This window comes from Vidua chalybeata, chromosome 2 (assembly GCF_026979565.1).
Source record: "Vidua chalybeata isolate OUT-0048 chromosome 2, bVidCha1 merged haplotype, whole genome shotgun sequence".
Classification (NCBI taxonomy): domain Eukaryota; kingdom Metazoa; phylum Chordata; class Aves; order Passeriformes; family Viduidae; genus Vidua; species Vidua chalybeata.
Genome location: NC_071531.1, coordinates 69908015 through 69927397, shown reverse-complemented (window position 1 = coordinate 69927397; position 19383 = coordinate 69908015). Strand labels below are relative to the sequence as shown.

Here is a 19383-nt window from a genome sequence, read left to right as displayed (position 1 = left end):
ATTGAAAGCTGTCAGAAATAGTACAGGGTTTGTGCCCTGTAGGAGGTACAGGTAGGCTACCCCAGGGTCCCTATGGTGGCACCATGTGTCTGTGTTTAGATAACTGACTCCAGTCCCTTCCATCTGCTGCTGGGTGTGTGGGCACTGGGATTGCTTTGCGCTATTTGTGTGGTTGTCATTCAGAGATGATGAGGTGCTGTGGCAATGCTGAGTGCAGCTACTAGTGATGCACACAGGAGATCAGTGCAGGAGTTGAAATACTCATGACTGCCTGTATAAAAGCTGTCAGTTTTATTTCCGCTGGTAGAGCTGAGCTGAGGTGTATACTGGGGTCAAAACTAAAAGCACTCCTGGAATGTCTTCCAAAGTAGGACTAAATCTTTCAGCATCCTGTGTCCTGACACAGTTATGACTCATCTCAGAAAGAGCTGGGTACTCTGAAATTGGGATAATTTTTATTCTTTTTGGACTTTTGGGGCAGGAATCTGCCACTGAGATCAGAGGGCATGGCATCTGGATGCTTCTTCATCATCATTCTCTTTCTAAGAACATATCAATGATCGCTGATACATTCCTGCCTCACCCATGGTGGTTGCCACAATCCCCCATCTTGCTGCTGAACCTGGCTCTGTGAACTGCAAAGGCACTTCCTAGTGCATTCACTATCTCTCCTCAGCAGCAGATGTTCTCCTAGCTCTGGGAGCACTGGTACCCAGCACCTCAAACTGAGAGAGTCTGTGTAGGTTGTGCTTTGCTGGTTCCTGTTCTGAGGTGCTCTGAGCATTCCATCCGCCTTTCCCTGCTGCACCCACACCACAGCTGTTCATGCAGGATAAATACTGAAGGGGGATGCATGAAACACTGCACAGGTGGCAGGGCTGCCGGGAGAAAAGGTTGCCTGTAGGAGTGTGATCTCGTTCCATGCTGTAGGACAACGCCCACACCAAAGGGAGTTTGCAGCTGGATGAAAGAGTCCAGGGGCAAGGAATTTGGCTTGTCATTAATACTGAGTGAAACTGGGAGATTCTGCTGTCACTTTGCTATCTGTCAGGCAAAACTCCCATATGGTCTGCAAGGAGGCTTGAATGAGCAAGAAATACAGAGCATACGTGGATAAAGATGAGAATCTACTTCTTGTCCAAAGGGTGGCATGGTGAATTACTGGAGCAGTCACACATGCAGTTTTTGAGGAAATAATAGCAGAAATAAGGAATCAGGTACAGATTATTTGTCTTGCTAAAAACAATAAATACAAAGATACTCACACCCTGGAGCTGGCTGTCTGCTTACACTTCTACTCTGGGGTCTGTAAACCCACGCTTGCCTTCATTAACGAGAGTGGGCCTCTCAGTTCTTGTGTGCCAGACCAACACCTAGAGGGAAGCACAAAGAGTTCAGGGCGTTCTGAATAGCATGGAAACTATGAGAGTACTTCACCCCTTGGGTGGGATCCTCAGAAAAGTGAGGCTCACAGCTCTTTGAAGCATGGGATTGAAAGGGGTTCATCCTGGGAGACACTTTACAGGCACATGAAAAAGTGACAAGGAGGAGGGTATTCTAGAGCAAAATTCCAGACTCAACCCTCTGCCAATCCTCCTGGATTCTGGAGAAGCAATCTGGGCACAAATTGTACATCTTAGCTTCTTTAGTAACACAGAATGCCTAGCACTGTTCCTTCACTCTCTCTGAGCTTCACATCTGTGAAGAATTTAGCAGGCTTTGTCCATCTGTCTGTCCCAACATCATTTGGCACTGACATGTGCCAGCACAGGGCAGGCACAATGGAAGGTGGAAGAGTGTGGCAGGAGGCTGTAAAAGCAGCCAGGCCTCTGCAAGGAGACTGTATCTTTGAGATTTCTTGTACTACTCACCTTTGTGCAGTTAGCTGCTTTGGGCTCCAGCCCATCCATAGTCACTAAATCCTTCAGCAGACTTGTTTCCTGGTACCCTCCTTTAACTCCCTCCAGCTTGAAACTGGCGTGAGGCTTCTCCAGAATCAACTTGATACTGATAGCAAATCCAGCCATGTCAATAGCAAAGGGACGATTAGGGTCAAAGACGGTTTTCCAGCCCACCACCTTCCCTGCTGGGCTCACTTTTGGGGATTCATATCGCAGCCCCCCTACGAAAGCCACTGGCCAGACCGAGACCCGCCGCGTGTAGCGCATCTGTGTGCCAGAAAGAGACAGTGCTGTGAGAATTCAACCCCGCCACGTTTGTCCCAACCCGTCAGTGCACCATCCTCTGCTTTCATTGGCACCTGTCCTCCCCCACAGACTTCCTACGCAATCGCACTGCTCTCGGCAGCACAAGCTCTAGTTCACCTGAGCTGCTGCTTGAAGAGCTACAGCTTCCACGGGCACAAGGCAAATTCTTAGCACGTTATTCTCTGAACAACAAACTCACTGCTTTTCTGTGCCCACATTCACTCCCGCAGAAGAATGAAAACCTCTGGTTTTCTCATCCTATTTGAACTTTTACCTTTTTGTTATGGTAGAATTTTATCAATTTCGTAAATGCCAAATACTACTTTTACCAAGCTTCTAGCTCTGTATTACCAACTCCACGCACTCCAGCTTCACACTCATGCAAGTAATCTCCCTGACTGATTCATCTTTGTCCTCATCTATTCCAATTTCTCCCCCTACCTCCTGCCTTGTTTTTCCATCCATGGCTACTGCCTAGAAGTGTGGGGGTTTATTGAAATTGTCAGAAAGGACCTGGAAGTAAGTAAAAAAGGATGATCTTAACAGAGACCTAACAACCCTGAAAACTGGGAATATGTTGTGATGCATAATTCTGCTCTTCAAGTGGCTTAGTACAGTTTGGCTTAAATTGGTGACAAGAGAGTTTACTGGATTTTTGCAAATTTTCAATAGGCTTGGCATCTCACAAAAGCCAGGTCTCCAGCAGAAGTCTGGGCAAGCTTCAGTGATCCCAGAGGCACAGCCCTGTTGTGGTGGCTGGAACTTTGAGAACTGAAGGGCAGCCAAGGAGTAAAGGTGGATAGAAAGTCAGACAACTCTTCCATCATCCCCTAACCATCACACCCCTACAACAGTGCAGATTTACACCTTGCCAGAAGTTTGTCTTTGGTGCTTATTTAAATTAGGTCCGCTCTCTCTGAGGAGAGGTATAAATTCTGAGGTACACATCCTGTGGTCCCTGGCAAGAAGAACTCTAGCTGAGGCAATGATGTGTAAGTGGCTGTTCACATCCGCAGCCTATAGCATGGCAAATATGTTCTTTGCCCTTTTAGCTTGCATCTGCCTTATACCCAGCTGCCACTGCATATAGAATGGGTGAGGTCTTTGCAAGTGCAACTGGGCTTAAGAGGCTCTGCAGCTCTATCCTGCTTTTCTATCCCATGTAATTTTATGTCTCTTACCTCCTCAAAAAGCTCCAGGCTGTAGGTGTTATCATCATCAGCAAAGTAGACTACGCCTTCTGGTGGTGCGGTGTTGCTGAAGCTGTCCCTCAGCCAGTGCAGCCCCAGGTTCCTCTGTAGTGTCCCCCTCGGGGTGTGGGATGGGATCCAAGACAGACCCAGCTTCAGACTCTTGGGTGTCTCCACATTGAGATGGGTGAAGTTGAGCCCAGCCTTCTCTAGCAGGTTGGATACAAGGTTTGTCCTCCGCGGAGAGTCCTCCACCACCACCCAGTGCAGGTTCTGCACGTGGAGGAAGGTGTTGGCCAGACGGGTCAGCTCAGCTTTTTGCACTGGCCGGGTGTAGGTAGGGGTGATAACAAAGATGGTTGGCAGGGTGTCTGACCATGGGGGAGGCCTGGAGTACACATAATTCTGGATGATTTTAGGCGCTGCCCCTATGCTTTGCTGCTGCCGAGTGCATGATGGGAAGACTTCTTCTCTCAGTGCAGATGTACCATTAAGGAGAGCTTTAGAGGTCACGTTCTCGTCTGTCTCTTCTGGGACAAAACAAAGGAAGAAAGAGGAAAAAAAACCATGTCAGAGGACTAATAACTATCAGGCTGCCTCCTGCCTCTGTATGGAGTTAGTGCTGCGTCCTCTCTCCAAAGCCAGCCTAAGGTGCATGTTTAACATGCTCTTAACAACAGTTTATGTTCCTGCAAACTCCGAGGGGGCCTGCAGGCAGGTCTTTGTTTAACCCTCCCTGTGAGAGAGCATCCCTGCTGAGGGTTTGCTGAGGGCTGAGAAGTCATCACAGCCACCAGCACACTGATAGGAGAACTTTTGTACTTACTTCTCAGCAGGCTGAGGTAGTGGGTGGTTGGGTACTGGTGCCACAAGGTTAGGAGAAGAGCCCATGGCAAGGCAATCAGGAGCGTGGTAAGAAGGTTACGTCTCCTCAGCATGCTGCAGGGAGCTTCCAATGCCCAGGCATCTCTCTACCTTTCAGAAAAGAAAAAAGACTAAGACCTCCAAAATACCAGTCACCAAAAATACAGGGAGGCATGACAAATGTTTGGTCCAGCAAAGTGTTGTGTAAGTTTACAATGAGCTTCATTAACGTTTCAGACCCAAACCATTATCCAACTTGGCCAACTCCGGTGCAACTGAATAGAAGCTTTTAGCTATTTCTGTTATGCTAAAGAAGCTCCCACTATCCTATGATGAAACCACTGTACTTGAGTTAGGGTTGTTCATGTTGCTGATTCTGAAGCCGGAGAGGACGTCTACTTGCCCCCTCTTTGAGACTTGTGCTCGTTCCTGAGCTTTGTTGTGACCATTTAATTTGCATCTCTTGTACATTTTTTTTAGAACTGTGTGCAAAATTTCTGTACCTGAATCTGCAACTGGACAAAATAGTCAGATGTCAGGCATCCTCTAGATAGCCAGCGCCTCTTAACACTTCTGCAGTGTTAATTCATCCTCCTTAGGCAGATGCATTGAGGCAATCAGGCATGCATGCTATCATCTACTAACTGTTCCATGAAATCCCTGCCTTGGTCATTCCACCGTGCTGGTGATGCCTGCTGAATGTTTAATTATCCCACATCCCTTTATGCTTCTGGTTTGCAGTGTTTGGCCATTGCAGCATTTCGTTGAAATCACAGACTTTGGAGCACCCACCAGGCCCTACCAAGTCCTCCTGCACTCCTAGGCTGAAGGCATTTTGAGGGAAGAGAGTGATGGCATCATGCTGATACAAAAGATTGAAAGGAGGTTCAAACTGGTTGGCTCTAAATTCCTGCTCTGCCAGGGATTTTTAAGTGTACTGAAGGCCAGTCAGCTAAAACCAAGGTCCTCAAAGGGACACAGGCACATTTTGTTCAAAAGCAATTCCTTGCCCAGGATTTGGATCCAGCAGCTCCTCATCTATCCAGAGTGGAAGGATTATCTTGCTTCAGCCTTCGAGAGTTGAGTGAAAAGAAATATGACAACTGGTCTAAAAGGGCTCTGCAGCCACAGGGTACTCCTGAAAGATATTAGGAGATGCTAATTTAAATTCATCCTCTGGGACCTCTTAGAATCTGTCTTTAATTGTTTCTCTGACATTTTTACCTTGGTGTCCTGAAAAAACCAAGGAATATGCAATTGCAGGGCTTGTCAGGGCCCTACCACCAATAACTGTCAATCCTATTTCAGCCACATCTGACAGAAGACTAGCATGTCTCAGCAAGTCCTCTGGTGGGCAAGTGGATGTTCTTAAGCCCTATTAAGGAAATTACTGCAACACAAGCTCATTCCTTGTTAGACACCAATGGTACCAATGATGGAGCAGTCCCTTAGGGAAACATATTTCCACTGACTGCTCCCCAAGCCAACCATTAGTGATGTAAATACCTAATGTTTCTTACCTTCTCACTCAGGAAACACCATGGTGTTTCATTTCAATACTTTCAAGCTACAAAAAGCTGATGAAGAAGTGGACTAAGGAAGCTGTGTGGCCAGGGGCACACAGGAGCATTTTGGTGATGTGAGTAGGAGCCTTATGCAGCAAACATGCTGGCTCTGCTTAACTCCATTGATTTTTGATGACGGGATCTGGGGCAGGTACAAGAGTGTCCTTCAAGCTTTAGTGCCAGGTAAGCTTTAGGTATTTGGTAAGCTACAGATCCAGGCCAGACACAGGGCAGGATGAGGTTACTCACACCAGAGACTGCTTTCCGTAGAGGAAATCTTTTCTCTTACCAGGGTAGCAGCACAGAGTAAAGCTTCCCATCACTCATGGCTGTGAGAACAGACAGAGCCACAAAAGAAATCCAAGGATTTCTATTAAAGCTATTAAAAACTGCAGATACCTAGGCCCACCCAGGTCCTCGCTCAGGGTCATCACAGCTCCTCACTTCCTCTAGTATGCTTGCAATTACAAATGTCCCTGCAATTAAGTTTCTATGCAGCATCCCTGCTACTGCTGCAAACTCAGGTTGCTTCTGGAGCGAAAGAGAGGAGGAGGCAGCCGTGGCAGCTGTGTTACCAATAGTGCACAGAGGAGAGTGGATCAGAGTTGGAAGAATTTTTAACGAATTCCTTTTCTAGTTCTTTCTCCTCCTCCCTCTTCCAGCCAGCCCTGTTCGTGCTTCCCGAACACTGCAAACAAGTGGAGATGCTGCCTGTGTGTGCAACTTCCCTGGTGCTCCGTTCTCATTTATTGCTGCATGCAGCTTCTCTCTATTGCTTGTCCAAAGCAAGCAAGGCTGAACAAGTTAAACCCTGCATAAAGGCCCAGGTAACTTGTGAACCTCACAGAGGAGCTGACTTCAACCCCATTTAAAAAAATCTCTATTGGAATATTTTATTTTCTCTTTAAAATATTACCTTGTCTCCCCCTGCATCCATCATGTGTACTCTGTTGCTTTATATCTTTCACCTGCCTTTTCTCAGTCCTTCAGAGTCTCTTTTCTTCCCTGTTTCCAGGACTACAGAAATCCCCTGGCTTACTAATAATCTTAGCCTTTGTCTTCTGTCCTTACCCACACAAAGGCCCTTTGCATTCTCTTAATGTCCACCCCTCATGGAATATTTCACACAAAGTGGTCCATTAAAGCATCAGTCCATCCTTTTGAAAACACAGCATCAAAATCCAGTCACATATCGATGCCTCTGGGTAGCTTGCTGATGGCCCCAGTGGGGCTTACAGAGGTTTACTGCACATATTTTTACCTACTTTTTATAATTAAAACCAAAGTCTCCTAAGTGGCTCGGATTAATTGCATGCCTGCTGGCAAACACTGCAGTGTGTATTCTTGGCACAACCAGCTACCTTCCTTCTGCCTTTAACCCCTCTCAGAAAAGACCCTGTTAAATGAGATTCAAGATCAGAAGAAAATGTTGTGATCATCTAAACCCATCTCCTGCATTCATCTGGTAATTCCTGGGTTTAAGCTGTAGAGGGCAGGGACCATCTCTTAATGTGCTTGTACAGTCCGGCACTGATCCCAACGGGAGCCTTTGGATGTGATTGCAATACAAATATTATTGATTGCACTCTCTTGCTGGCTCTTCTCCTCCCTTGCTATTTCTCCTGTCCTGCCTATTCCACGTTCTCTTTCCTTTTCTTTTTTTTTCCCCTAGTGTTTCCTGCAGCCCTTGTTTGTGTTACACACCCTTAACAACATTAGCTGAATGTTTGATGGATGCCTTCAATATGCTGCCTGTAGCCTTTTTGAGCTGTTTTCCAATTACACATCCCTCTTCTTAATTTCATCCATCAATCTTCTGTTCTCCATTTAAAAATAAACAAACACACAGAGCACAAAGCTGAGTATGATAGGGACAAAATGTTTCTCGTACTACTCTGGCTTCACGCTGCTTTGTCAGACTTCTCAGCTCCTGGGATGCAACACCATTCAGTCTCCATTTAAACTCCTGTTCTGACACAGGGGGCATTATTATGAAAGGATTCAGGAGAAGACAATGAGAGAAGCACACAGGGGGAAGAGCTGGATTCCCTGGAATGATGCTGAAGAGAAACAAGATCTGGCTGAGGCACAGACCATCACATGTGACCAATCTCTTCATCTGTTATTGACTAATTACCAACAGGGTACAATTTGTTACAGGCAGGACAACTCACAAATTGAGAGAGGGATAAGGATTCCAGGCTGCAAAATAACCCAGGGAGTGACTTTCTCCCTGAGCTTCAGAGTGTTTGAAAGGACATGCTGGGTGAATGGGAGAAGGGTGAAAGTTAGGGAGAAATGCTGCTGACTGGGGATTATAAGGCTGACGCGTTCCAGTGCCTCTGATTTTCCTATAGCCCTGTTGAGAAGCTGCTCAATTTACATCCTTTTTGATAACTCAGAAATGGTTAGGATCACATGGGCTCTGGTAGCTCTCTGAGGTTTTGGTTCTGCCCTCTGCCTGCCTGATCCAGAATGAGAACCACACTTTTTGAAGTTTGCTCTGCAAGAGCTGATTTTCCAGCCTCTGGTTCAGGGCAGCCAGCCTGTTTGAGCCAGGCTTACAAGACTCTGAATGCTGGACCAACCCCAGGCCCAGGACTGTACAGCTCTAGTCAGAGACACAGGCTCTAAAGATTCTTACCTTCCCAGAGGGACAAATTTCACAGTTCAAGCTGTCCCTTGGGAACATCCTGCAATCCAGTGTAACGATTTTCTAGGCAAGCGCCCAAAGCAAAATACTCTCAGGTAATGGAGCCAAAAGTTTCAAGACACACTCCCTAATCTGGTTTAAGCCATGTTTGCAACCCTACCGTTCTCTGTGTACCCTGGGAGGAGGCAGGTGTGGAGAGGGGAGGAGCAGGGCTGGAGCAGAGCTGCAGGTAGCTGCAGATGACTCTTCATTTCGCACACCAAAGCTGTCAGCGGGGTTTTTTGGTTTGTTTTGCCTGTGTTTTGCTGCCTCTCTCCACCAGCCCATAGCCACCTTGAGGAAGTCCATGCAGATTTCATGAGTTCCCTAACTCCCGGTGTGGGAGATGTGATGCTGAAGGCAGAGCAGGGAGCTTTCAATTATTGATGAGAGCGACCTCTCTTTAAACAAGGAATGCATAATTCATGGCAGCGCCGGTATTTGTGGTGAGCAGCACCGGCTCAGTCCCTGCCTTGCTGAAATGCACAGGAAGCTGCTGTCCCCTCTCCCCCCATTCCCTTGGGCCCACCAGAGCCTTCAGTCAAAACTACAATAGTGTTAAAAATTGAGACAGGCCAAGATGCTGCAGTGCTTCCCCTCACCAGGCAGCTGCCTCCCTGTTTGAGATGTGCACGATAAAGTGGAAGGATGGATTCAAGGAAGCACAGAAGTGGGTGGAATGGGTTATTGCTCTGGGATAAGCACGGGTAATTACTGTGCAAACACAGCCAAAACAGGGCATTTCTCAGTAGCGAGACTCCTCCGACCCCCAGACAGGTCTTCAGGAATGGCATCCTTGTAGGACAGAAAGGGTAGGCTAGATTTAAAGGACACTGTCTGAGGGTTCACATCCAATTGTATTTCTTGTGGGGGTGGAAAGTGAAGGGAAAAGGCAGATTTGGTTTTCTGCTTCGAAAGTAGCAATTTCTCCCCTAAACTCTGCTGAAACTGGGTGGCTGAAAGACAAACGGGGGAAAAAAGAAAAGAAGCAGTTTTTCTAGGAAGCTAAATATTGATCATACAATCATGGACTGTTTTGGATTGGAAGGGACCTTAAAGATCATCTAGTTCCAACACCTCTCATGTGGGCAGGGACACCTTCCACTAGATCAGGTTTCTCAAAGCCCCATCCAACCTGGCCTTGAACACTTCCAGGGATGGGCTATCCACAACAACTCTGGGCAACCTGGGCCAGCGCCTCTCCACCCTCAAAGGAAAGAACATCTTCCTAATATTTAACCTAAGCCTACCCTTTTTCAGATTGAACCCATTCCCCCTTATCCTTTCACTACATGCCTTTGTAAAGAGTCCCTCTCCAGCTCTATTGTAGCCCCTTTTAGGTATTTGGAGGTGCTCTGAGGTCTCCCCAGAATGTTCTCTTCTCCAGGCTGAACAGCCCCAATGCTTTCAGCCTGTCTTCATAGGAGAGGTGGATGGAACAGGGAAGAGAAAGCCTCTGATCCCACAATTGGGATCTTGACCTCCCAGTAGCCCAGGCAATAGTAGGAGACTGCAGTTCTGTCCCAAGGTGTAAGAGTGCTCTTCTGCTGGGGGTTTTAATCGTCCCTCTGCTGCAGACCTGGTGAAGGGTTGCAGGCAAGTGACACCTGCAATCTGAATGAGGTGAGCATTCCCCTACAGTTCATGGGGAGAGAGGGCAAAGGAAAATTAACTGAGTCCCCTGGAGAGATAAAACCCAGGGAACTACAAATAATAAAACAATACAGGGAAGGATGGCCAGGTCCTTCCCCATAGCAGGAAGAGCAGAACTACCAGCAGCTGTGTAGTTTCAAGGCTCAGCCCCATCAACACTCTGTCCCTTGGTGCGCAGGCTCCTGTGGGGACAACTTCCCCAGGAAGTGAGTCACTCCCAATGAAACAGCTGCCCTTCCCAAGCCCCTGCACCTTTTCCTCAGATGCAGAGAAAGGCCTTATCCTCTCCTGCCAGCTCTGATCCCTTCATCATATGGGAGCTCAGTTACTTCAGCCAGAAACCAGGCTCGTCCCTCGGGAATACACCGTGAACAACCCCCATCCCTCCACTGCCCACATGAAGCCAACTTGAGCATTCCTCAAAGCTTGGTCTGTGAACAGCTTGACACGCACCTTTCTGAAGAGCATCCTTGTCCTAAACATGTGGCTTGTGTGTGGGAGCATAGACTGAAGGAGGGTGATGCTTTATACAGGGATATCTTCCAGGCCAAAAAAAAAAAAACAAACCAAAAAAACCCAAACCCAACAGAAAACAAAAAGGAAACTTTGATGGAGCTAATTCAATCCACTGGCTAGGTCCCACAGGAGCCAGTACTTTAGAGACAGCACGTGGCTCAGCCTGCTATCCCCAGGTAGATCAAGGGTATCCAGGCCCTATCTGGGCTATCAGCAGGAATGGAGATAACCCAGTTTGAATACAGACTAGACCTTGAACTTGGCTGCAAAGCCCGTCCTTGCAGGGAGCCTTCCGGAGCCTGAAAAAGGAGGTCTAAGCCAGGCTATTTTTAATCAGCCCAGACCCAAATGTCCTTCACGATTGATCCATACAACTTGTCACCACATTCCTGCCTCCTGAGCATAGGCAAGGGTGGGCTGTGACTCAGAGGGACACAGCCCTCTGCCCCATCACAATTTCCCTGCACTGCAGAGCCGTAATCCAGGAGTGCCAGAAATACCTAGAGAAAGATTAGCAGCTCAGGCCCGAAGAGAAGCAGGGGGTACCAGATGTCTCCTTAGAAAGCTTGCTCTCTCCTGAAAGACCTCTAAGCTTGGAGTTGTCCTGTCTTGAAAGAGAACTCAGGGGCTTATTCAGACGTCAGCTTCTCTTCCCTGCTGCTGAGCTCTGGCAGAACTGAGGTCCTTTTTAGATGCTGATGACTATTACAGAATAATAATTCCAAACGTATCAGCATGAATCAGCCCAATATCTGCATTAGCCAAAAAAAAAAAAAAAAGCTTTTTTTTCCCAAGGAGGCAAAATAATTCTAAGGAAGCAAAAACAATAGTGGATTGTTCCAAAGTTTCTGTATATCCCATTCAGAGCTTTCCCTACTGAGTTAACAGCTGATGCCTGTTCAGCAGGAGTGGGAGCTGTCATTTTACAGCTTTTTTACAAAAGCAGAAAGGAAAAACCCATAGTATTGCCTTCCAACATTTTCAAAGATGGAGAGGAATTACTTTTTCAGAGAAAAAGACATTAGGCATTATTTGATGGATAACTACATTTCACAGGTGCTTGTTATGGGGGAAAAAAATCACATTGATCACGAGCTCCTTGTAAAGATATGGGGCTCAAAGGCCAATGCTGCTCCTCTGATAGCAGCCAGGATACAGAGACAGGCTTTGATCTCAGCTGTGTGTCAATATGACATCAAATGCAGACCTCCAGAGGAACAAGCTATCACTAATGCACACTCTTGACTGATTTAGACAGCTTGTTTTCCTCCTGCTTTCAAAGGTGATGTTGAAATGCTCTTCCTTGCTGGACTGCCCCATTACTCCTAAGGAGGGCAAAAGAAAGCAAAGGAGAAACTGCTCTGGCTGAAATCACAGTGCAAATGAGTGGGGCAGCAGTTATGTCATTTAAAACACCAGTGTAGTTAAATATGTCTACTGTCTTCCCCAAATCTGTGAAAACACTGGCATTTTAATGGTTACATTTGTGTGCTGGCCCCCTGAAGAATCAGAGCCCTGATCTGTTATTATATGGAAAGAACTGTGGGCAGAGAATGAATGCAGTGTAAAGGCAAGAATCCCCCTGAGTTTTTATTTGGGAATGCTGGCTGAATTATGTGATCAATAAAAGCATAGTGCAAACAGCAACTTTGTGTGGAATGTTCTGGAGGGTGGCTGCTCCATATAGATTAAGACAGAGAGGACACTGGACAGCACTGATGCCACATCATGCAGGTGTTAGTTGTGTGAGATGACAGAGAGGAGAAACACCTCTTTGGTGTTTTGATGGACATTTTTGCTGTTGCAGCTCTCTGAGCTGTGTGAAATATGCTCGCTTTGTAACTGGCTGAGATGGTCCAAAATGCTAATTCTGATTTCTTCCTCCAAATAAATCATCAGCACTCACTATATTTGCCACTTAGTGTGTAGCATCCAAGTGTCATGCAAACACTTTTAGAAACAAATGCAGAATGGATAAATTGGCACCTAGAGAATTGTCTTTTGCAATTGACATACATTATGGTCCGCTGCTTGATTTGTACCTTAAATGCCACAGCTGATCTGTATAGCTTGGGCTTGATTAAAAGAAGCACTAGAATGAAAATTAGAGTGAGCAGACAGTGTTTATTTTTCTGCCTTCTGCATGTGAAATAAAAAGGGAAGAAGTGAGCAAAAGAAAGAAGGGGCAGGAAGCTGATGGTCAGTGTCCTGCTAGGACTGTCCTGCCGTCCTTCCCTGTCCTAACAGGGAAGCTGTTGACTCTGGACTACAGGCAGGCCACATTCAAATAATATGCCAAGGTGTTTGAGATCAAGAGACCCATATGCAATTCCCACCTTCTGGGAATGCCAGGGGAGCAATATCTAACTTGGGCACTGGCAGCAGCTGCTAGCATATATCCCTGCATCATGATCAGAGTAAGTTTCATTTTGTAGAAAAAGTAAGCGGTGGATGCATTTGGGTGAACAGATGGAGCTGAGGAGTAGCAAAAGTCACATGCCCCTTTCTAACAACAATCCAAGCCTACCAGAAAAAAAGGATGTGGGTTTTGGTTTCTGTTTTTCCATGTCTTGCACAGTTAAAATGGAAGAGTCTCTTGGGAAGGCAAGGAAGGCTGTGAGGGAATTGAGGGCAGATGAGCTCACAGCATGAGAAACAAACTGCTCTCTCTCTTTGAGTGCATGGGGCTTGCCATAGGGCTTGCTTGTATGGGGATTGCTCTCTGCCATGCTCCTTAATTGCATGTGAAAGCAGCCTGGTCTGAAAGTGTTTATAAAGCTTCCCTTGGGAGGCAGTTCAGCCTGTGCAGTATTGTACTTGTGGGCCTATCTGTGAAATTGTGTGCTTCAGGCTGCCCTAGGCCTGGATGCAAAAGGGGGTTGATACTCCCCCAGGCTGGGGACTTGCCTGCTCGATCTGTTTTCTGAGATTGGAGTTGGATCTTTGCACAAATACAACCATGATAACCCTGGGAGATGTGTCTCCCCAGCTCTTACACCTCTGCACTCAGGGTGTGCTGGGCAGTGCTGTCCTTCCTACCTTCCACATTCATGGGCTTCCTACCTTACTTCCACATTCATGGGCTGCCAGTTGGCCTTGGACTGAATAACTGATGAATAGATGCTTCTGGCTGGGGAGGGAAGATGAACTAGGCTTTGTTTGAACCCTTCTCTGCAGTTTGAGAGCCCTTGGAGCTTCCAAGGCAGACCAAGTTGGCCTGGAAGATCAAGTCAGATAAAGACTGGTTTCTTGTTAAAACCAGAAATGGGCTGCTGCTGTAAATCTGAGAGGTGGATATGAATCTCTCCTGATTCTGGGGATGAATCTGGCTCCCTCCTTGTGCTCGGGGAAGGAAAGTTCTCTCTGGCTATGAGAATGTTTGTGGAGGTCAACAAGCCAGGTTAGGTATTTCTAGCCTCACACAGGCACACGTGAACTACCTCCATCCGTTACCAGTTCTGCAAAAATTATCCCTGAAGGGTTAGCAACAGCTTCTAGGCAGAGGAAACATCCAAAAACTGCTTGGGAAGGAAGAAGAAAGAAACTGGATCTTGCTTCTGCTGCTGTAACTAATTTCTAGGCCATATGTGTTCGTTCTGGTGCTCAGGTTAGGACCCATGTTTGGGTTAGGAAAGAAATACTTGGTATCAGATTTTATCAGTCTGGTAAGTGCAGTGCAGAAGGGAGTACACAAGAGCAGAAATCTTGCCTACTTACTACTTTGCACGAGTTCCAGGACTTGGTTTGACTTCAAGAGAGTTACAATCCAAGTGTGGCTTGGCTTGGCATGGCTTGATGGACTATGAATAAAACTTGCTGAGATGGCAGATTATCTACCACTGAACAGGAGCTGGTGTTGACAAAAGAGCCACAAGCATCCTCTGCAGCACCTCCAGAAGAGGCTGCTAGGTGGGAAGACATGTACAGGGTTTGTCTAGCAGACTGACATGACTAGGAGCACAAGTGGTGAGACTGGCCATGATACAGGAACAGTCTTGGATTTATTCTCAAGAGAGTGACAAGAGAGGCTCTTTGAGGTGGTAAGAGCCACTTTAAATTATCCTTTCCCAAAGAATCCTTTGGGGTAAACTATATTCACCCCTAAAAGTTCGCACAGAGGTCAGCAGTGATGATCTTAGAAAAATGCTTATGGGTGTCCTGTGACTTTGTAATGGTCCTGTTCCCTTGTAATGGAGCTGCTGATGCATATCAAATAATAAGAGATTTATTGTATTTTCTCTAATGTTCCAGGAGTCCTATTCTAACACAGAAGTTAGAAACCTCACTTTGGCTGTAAAAAATCCTCCTGTTATAATTGGATGACATGCTGCTGAGCACTGTAGGTTTGAGGAAAATAGGAAACAGTGTGACAATTGCTAACCAGAATGGGAAACACACTGGGATTACTGGAGGAGTTATGGAGAAGCTGTGGGCTGCTACAGTTCAAGTGCTATATGTCTGCTGGAGGGCAGACATATGAGTTAAGGAAGAGCAGGGTATTTGACTGGAGAGAACACCTGAAATAACTAATTGTTCACAAAACAGAAAATGTAAGAGGTTGGTGGGAGTAGGATGGAGGAGGTGGTTCCAAGGGCAAAAAGAAAACAAAAATAGGCTGGGGGAATAATGTTGGCCAGGCTGAGATCTGCCACTTAATAACACTTGACAAAATGCAAATAATTTCTCCTTCCTAAAGATCTGCCAGGGGATGTCTCAGCTATCTGGGGTCAATGATTAACACTCCTACCTCCTTTTTTATTGCTCCATGGAGACGAGGAGCTGGCAGACATGTCTGAGGGAGGGAAAAACTTGCTGTGGACTGTGGAGCAGCAGGATTTGCCAGCTTGCCTCTGACTGCCCAGCCCGGCCCTGAGATACAGCTCAGCTGGGCTTGTGTTTGACTTCAGCAGACACTGCTTGTGGGCTTTGTAGAGGTGCACAGGGATAATCAGGATTTGGTTTCTGTTTGCTTGCTAATTTCAGCCCCTGCTGTGAGATTTGGATGTTTCTGAGGATTCTGTATTAGCTTTAATGATTAAAAAATTGTTTCAATGCTTAGTGATGAAGATGCATGATCTATCAGAGAAGCCGCTTAGCAACAGGACTCATTAAGACATGTATTAGTACAGAAAGATATCCTTGCCCCAGCGCCCTCTTGGAATGACTATCCACTCATCTAAACAAGATAAAGGTCTTTGCTGGCCTCCTCTGAGGCCAGAGGATAAAGCAGTCAACTGTGAAACAAGATTTCTTGGTTCTTTTTCTGGCTTCAACTATGTGTCAGTATGTGGATCTGGGCAAATCATTTCACCTGCTTCAGTGCCTCAGTTCCCCCACAGGTGAGATAAGCACAACAATGTATAAGCACTCTGGGGAAATGACTTTCAAGTGCCTAAGCTCATTAGAGCAAAAACAACCAGCACAGTGAATAAAACTGTCTCAGCCCCTTGCTGGTAGTTTGTACTAACCACACGGTTCACTTTGTCCTCCTGAAGCCCCACATACAGTTAGCTAATTACAGGGGAGAAAAAATATCTTCTCCTAACTCCTTACCAGCTGGTGGTAGCCAAGCACAGATGTTAAAACTTGTAATTTGGTTCAAAAGAATTAATTTTAGGCAAAGCATTTCTGGTTGTCCTTCGAGGAAGGAAAGGGTCTGCCAGTTCTGGGGCAGGATCTAATTTTGCTCGAAGGAACACTGTTAAATACCATGTCTGAGAGGAGAACAGTAATACTTTGTATTTTATTCCCAGAGTCATTCACTGAATCTCTCAGGCAGCAACATTCTTAGGAGGAAAAACAGAAGTGGGGTGGAGGAAGCAGGTGTAAGAGCAGACATTTCAGTCCACATTGAAAACCTGAAGCATTCCTGATTCTTCGGCTTACATGCAGGACATTGAACTTCATACCTGGATGCACAAGCCGTGGTCACACCTCAGTGTGGGGTAAGGGTAAAGGAAACATAAATGAAAGAAAGAAAAGGGAAGAAAAATAGGTGTAGGTGAGAAACTTAGGTGTGACTGAAAGTGATTCTTGAGAAAGGGAAAGGGAACAGAAAAAACGAGGGTAATGGGAATGCGAAAGGAAAGAAAGGAGAAAGGAGGAGGAGGAGGAATGAACAAGGGTGAGGAAGCAGGAGACCAAGTGGGACAGCAAGCAGGAGGCACAGTCAAATCATCTGAGTGCTCTCTGAAGAGATTGACTATTTTGTTTCTGCCCTTTTTTTTGTGTGTGATCTTGCCTTAAAATTGCAGGAATGTGGCGGCACAGCACTGGTGCTCTGATTTATTAATTCCATCCCGTCCCACAAGCCCATAAAACAAAAGCATCTGTGTTTGCTCAAGAGAAAACCATGAAGGGCCTCATTCACGTCAGAGGTGGAGAGAGAAGCTGGCAGATAGAGGAAAGTCATCGTCTCCTCCTTCCTTTTCACCTTTGTGTGGATCTGGGCTGGGGGAAGGGCCTCGGGAGAGAAGGATCCAGGGGATGAAGTATCAGCAGGGAGAAAGTTAAGATCACCCTGGCATTTGTGCTGAAGAAAGCAGAGGGGAGACACAAAGAACACAATGGCTGGACCACTGAGGAAGGCAGCCCAGCACAGCAGAGAGGACAAGATCCCTTGCTGCCACGCAGGCTCACCCAGCACTGGTCTCCAAAGTGGGACTTTGTGCAATATTACCCCAATGAATGTCAATCCCATTTCTGTGGTCACAGTCAGGGCTTTCATGAAGCCTAGCACTGTTGCCTAACTCATAGCTATGGACATAACCATAAAAATAAATGAAATCTGCTAGTCATAGGAAAAATACCCCTTTACAGCTGTTTTTAGCTTTCAGAATGTGGGAGGGTCAGGGCAAGATGAATGTTAACTATCTACTTTAACAGCTGGGGCATGAAGGGGGAGAGGAGCCAGCAACCTCTACTCCTGCCAGGTAAGCATCAACTGTGCTGTTTCTGTCAAGAGGCACTGGGAGATTTTTACTGGGAGCAGAGGACCTTGCTAAAACCCTGCCCTTAAGGACAGTGTTTTAGAAGCCAGACTTCCCTGCAACACCCCAGGGGAGCATCACCTCAGGGGAGGCAGGGTCGGCAAGTTACTGCTGCCTGCCTGGCCCTTGACTTTTCCTCCAAGTTCTCCCACACAAGGATTGCTGAGGAGCAATCCCGCTTTGCTTAGCAAATCACAGTTCCCATGTGCCCTGTACTCCCACACACAGACCCACAGTGAACTTACAGAACGAGACAACATTGCTGCTCTAAAATCTTTTATCCAGAGCTGAGATTGCCCGACTGCTAACCCTGTTCAGCTCCAAGTAATCCCAGCACTTTGCTTGGCTAGAGGTTGGCGTACTGGGAATAAATGCCCTTGCTCTTGTTGACAAGAGGTAACATCCAAAGAAAACCATTCCCTTTTGCAATGCAGCATTATTCATAGACCAGCACCACATAAAGTTGCCAGGACACTGGCAGTGTGCTAAAATCCACAACACGGGCAGGGGAAGTGGCAGCGTAAGCACCACTAGACCAGCTCAAATCTCAGCAGAAGTTAACCTGAACCTGCTCCAGCTGACAAAACCCAAGCCTACAAGAGCTAAGTGTCAGCACACAGGCTGGAAAATACATTTTTTTTGCTTCTGCCTGGAAATTAAAATATGCCCTAGTGATCTTCACTTAAACACGTCTGTGTCCTTTTGTCCTTTGTCTTACATTAATCAGTGTTGGGGGTTTTTGGAAGGTATAAAAAATCCTTTGCTAGAGGATGTGAGAGGTTCAACCCTGAAGATTTAGATATCTTTCAAGTGGACTGTGCTGTCCAGTGATGAACAACCTACTATCCGTCACAATTTCTCCTGTTCCTGAATCCTACACTCAGCACCAGCAGTATCTTGTAGCACAAAGCTCCTTATGTCACAATGCACAGCATGGGAAAATACTTTTATCATCAAATTGCTACCTTTCATATTTTCCTGAATGCAGTCCAATTCCTCTACTGAGAAAAGCCCTGTAGAGAAGCATTCATTCTCCCTTTTCTGTGTTGTTGATTGCTTTGTTTTTCACCCCAATGTCCCTCCTCATGTGTCTTCCTGAGCTAACTAACCCCATCTTAAGGAACCTCTCTACGTGCGCCAGGCATTAGTGGGATTACCTGATCAGAGTAGGGATGAACAGCAAACAGAATCTGAAGGTCCCTTTGCTGGAGCTGTGGATCCCATTTCTGTGTCTCAGACCTGGGAAGTTGTGTCTCATGAGGAAACTTAGATCATGTTTTATAAATCCCAGGAATTTGCAGAGTGCAATGTTTTCATCTCGGGCAGAAAGATGTCAGACAGTCCCCCACACTGTGTGGCGGAGGAAGGCAACAAGGTAGCTGACTGAACACTTGGGAACATTAGCAAAGTAGATAAATTCGAGTTTTAAGGAAAGGCCTTTGGGAGCACTAATGTCATGTGAGAGCAAGCTAGAAAAGGCTTTAAGCTCTTCATTATGAGCCTGCACAGCCTAAAACAGCAGGAAAGATTAAAGGACCAAGTTTTTATAAGTGTGCTGACCACAGGTTGAGGTGCGGTTTGGAGACATACCCCAACCTGGAGGAATCAGTGGGGTCTGACCAGTGTCCCTTTCAAAGAACTGGTCTTAGGCAGTCATGTGTGCACCTGAGATGAGGGTGCTGACAGCCCCAGGTCTCGTTCATGCCC

At 46.4% G+C, this 19383-nt stretch overlaps 1 protein-coding gene across 2 annotated transcripts in view; it reads right to left on the bottom strand.

The window, feature by feature from the left end:
• The window catches only part of LOC128784337 (galactosylgalactosylxylosylprotein 3-beta-glucuronosyltransferase 1-like), a 28083-nt gene that overhangs the window by 5112 nt on the left and 3588 nt on the right, over nt 1–19383 (bottom strand). Inside the window, exons 2-5 of one of the 2 annotated variants that reach the window (XM_053935842.1) lie at nt 4224–4368; nt 3389–3927; nt 1872–2168; nt 1266–1373 (exon numbers count right to left, since the gene is read on the bottom strand). In XM_053935842.1, coding sequence (XP_053791817.1) covers nt 1287–1373; nt 1872–2168; nt 3389–3927; nt 4224–4335 — 1035 coding nt within the window. In that variant the 5' untranslated portion in view covers nt 4336–4368 and the 3' untranslated portion in view covers nt 1266–1286. Of the gene's footprint in view, nt 1–1265; nt 1374–1871; nt 2169–3388; nt 3928–4223; nt 4373–19383 lie in introns of both variants that reach the window. The other variant, XM_053935841.1, reaches the window with a different exon arrangement.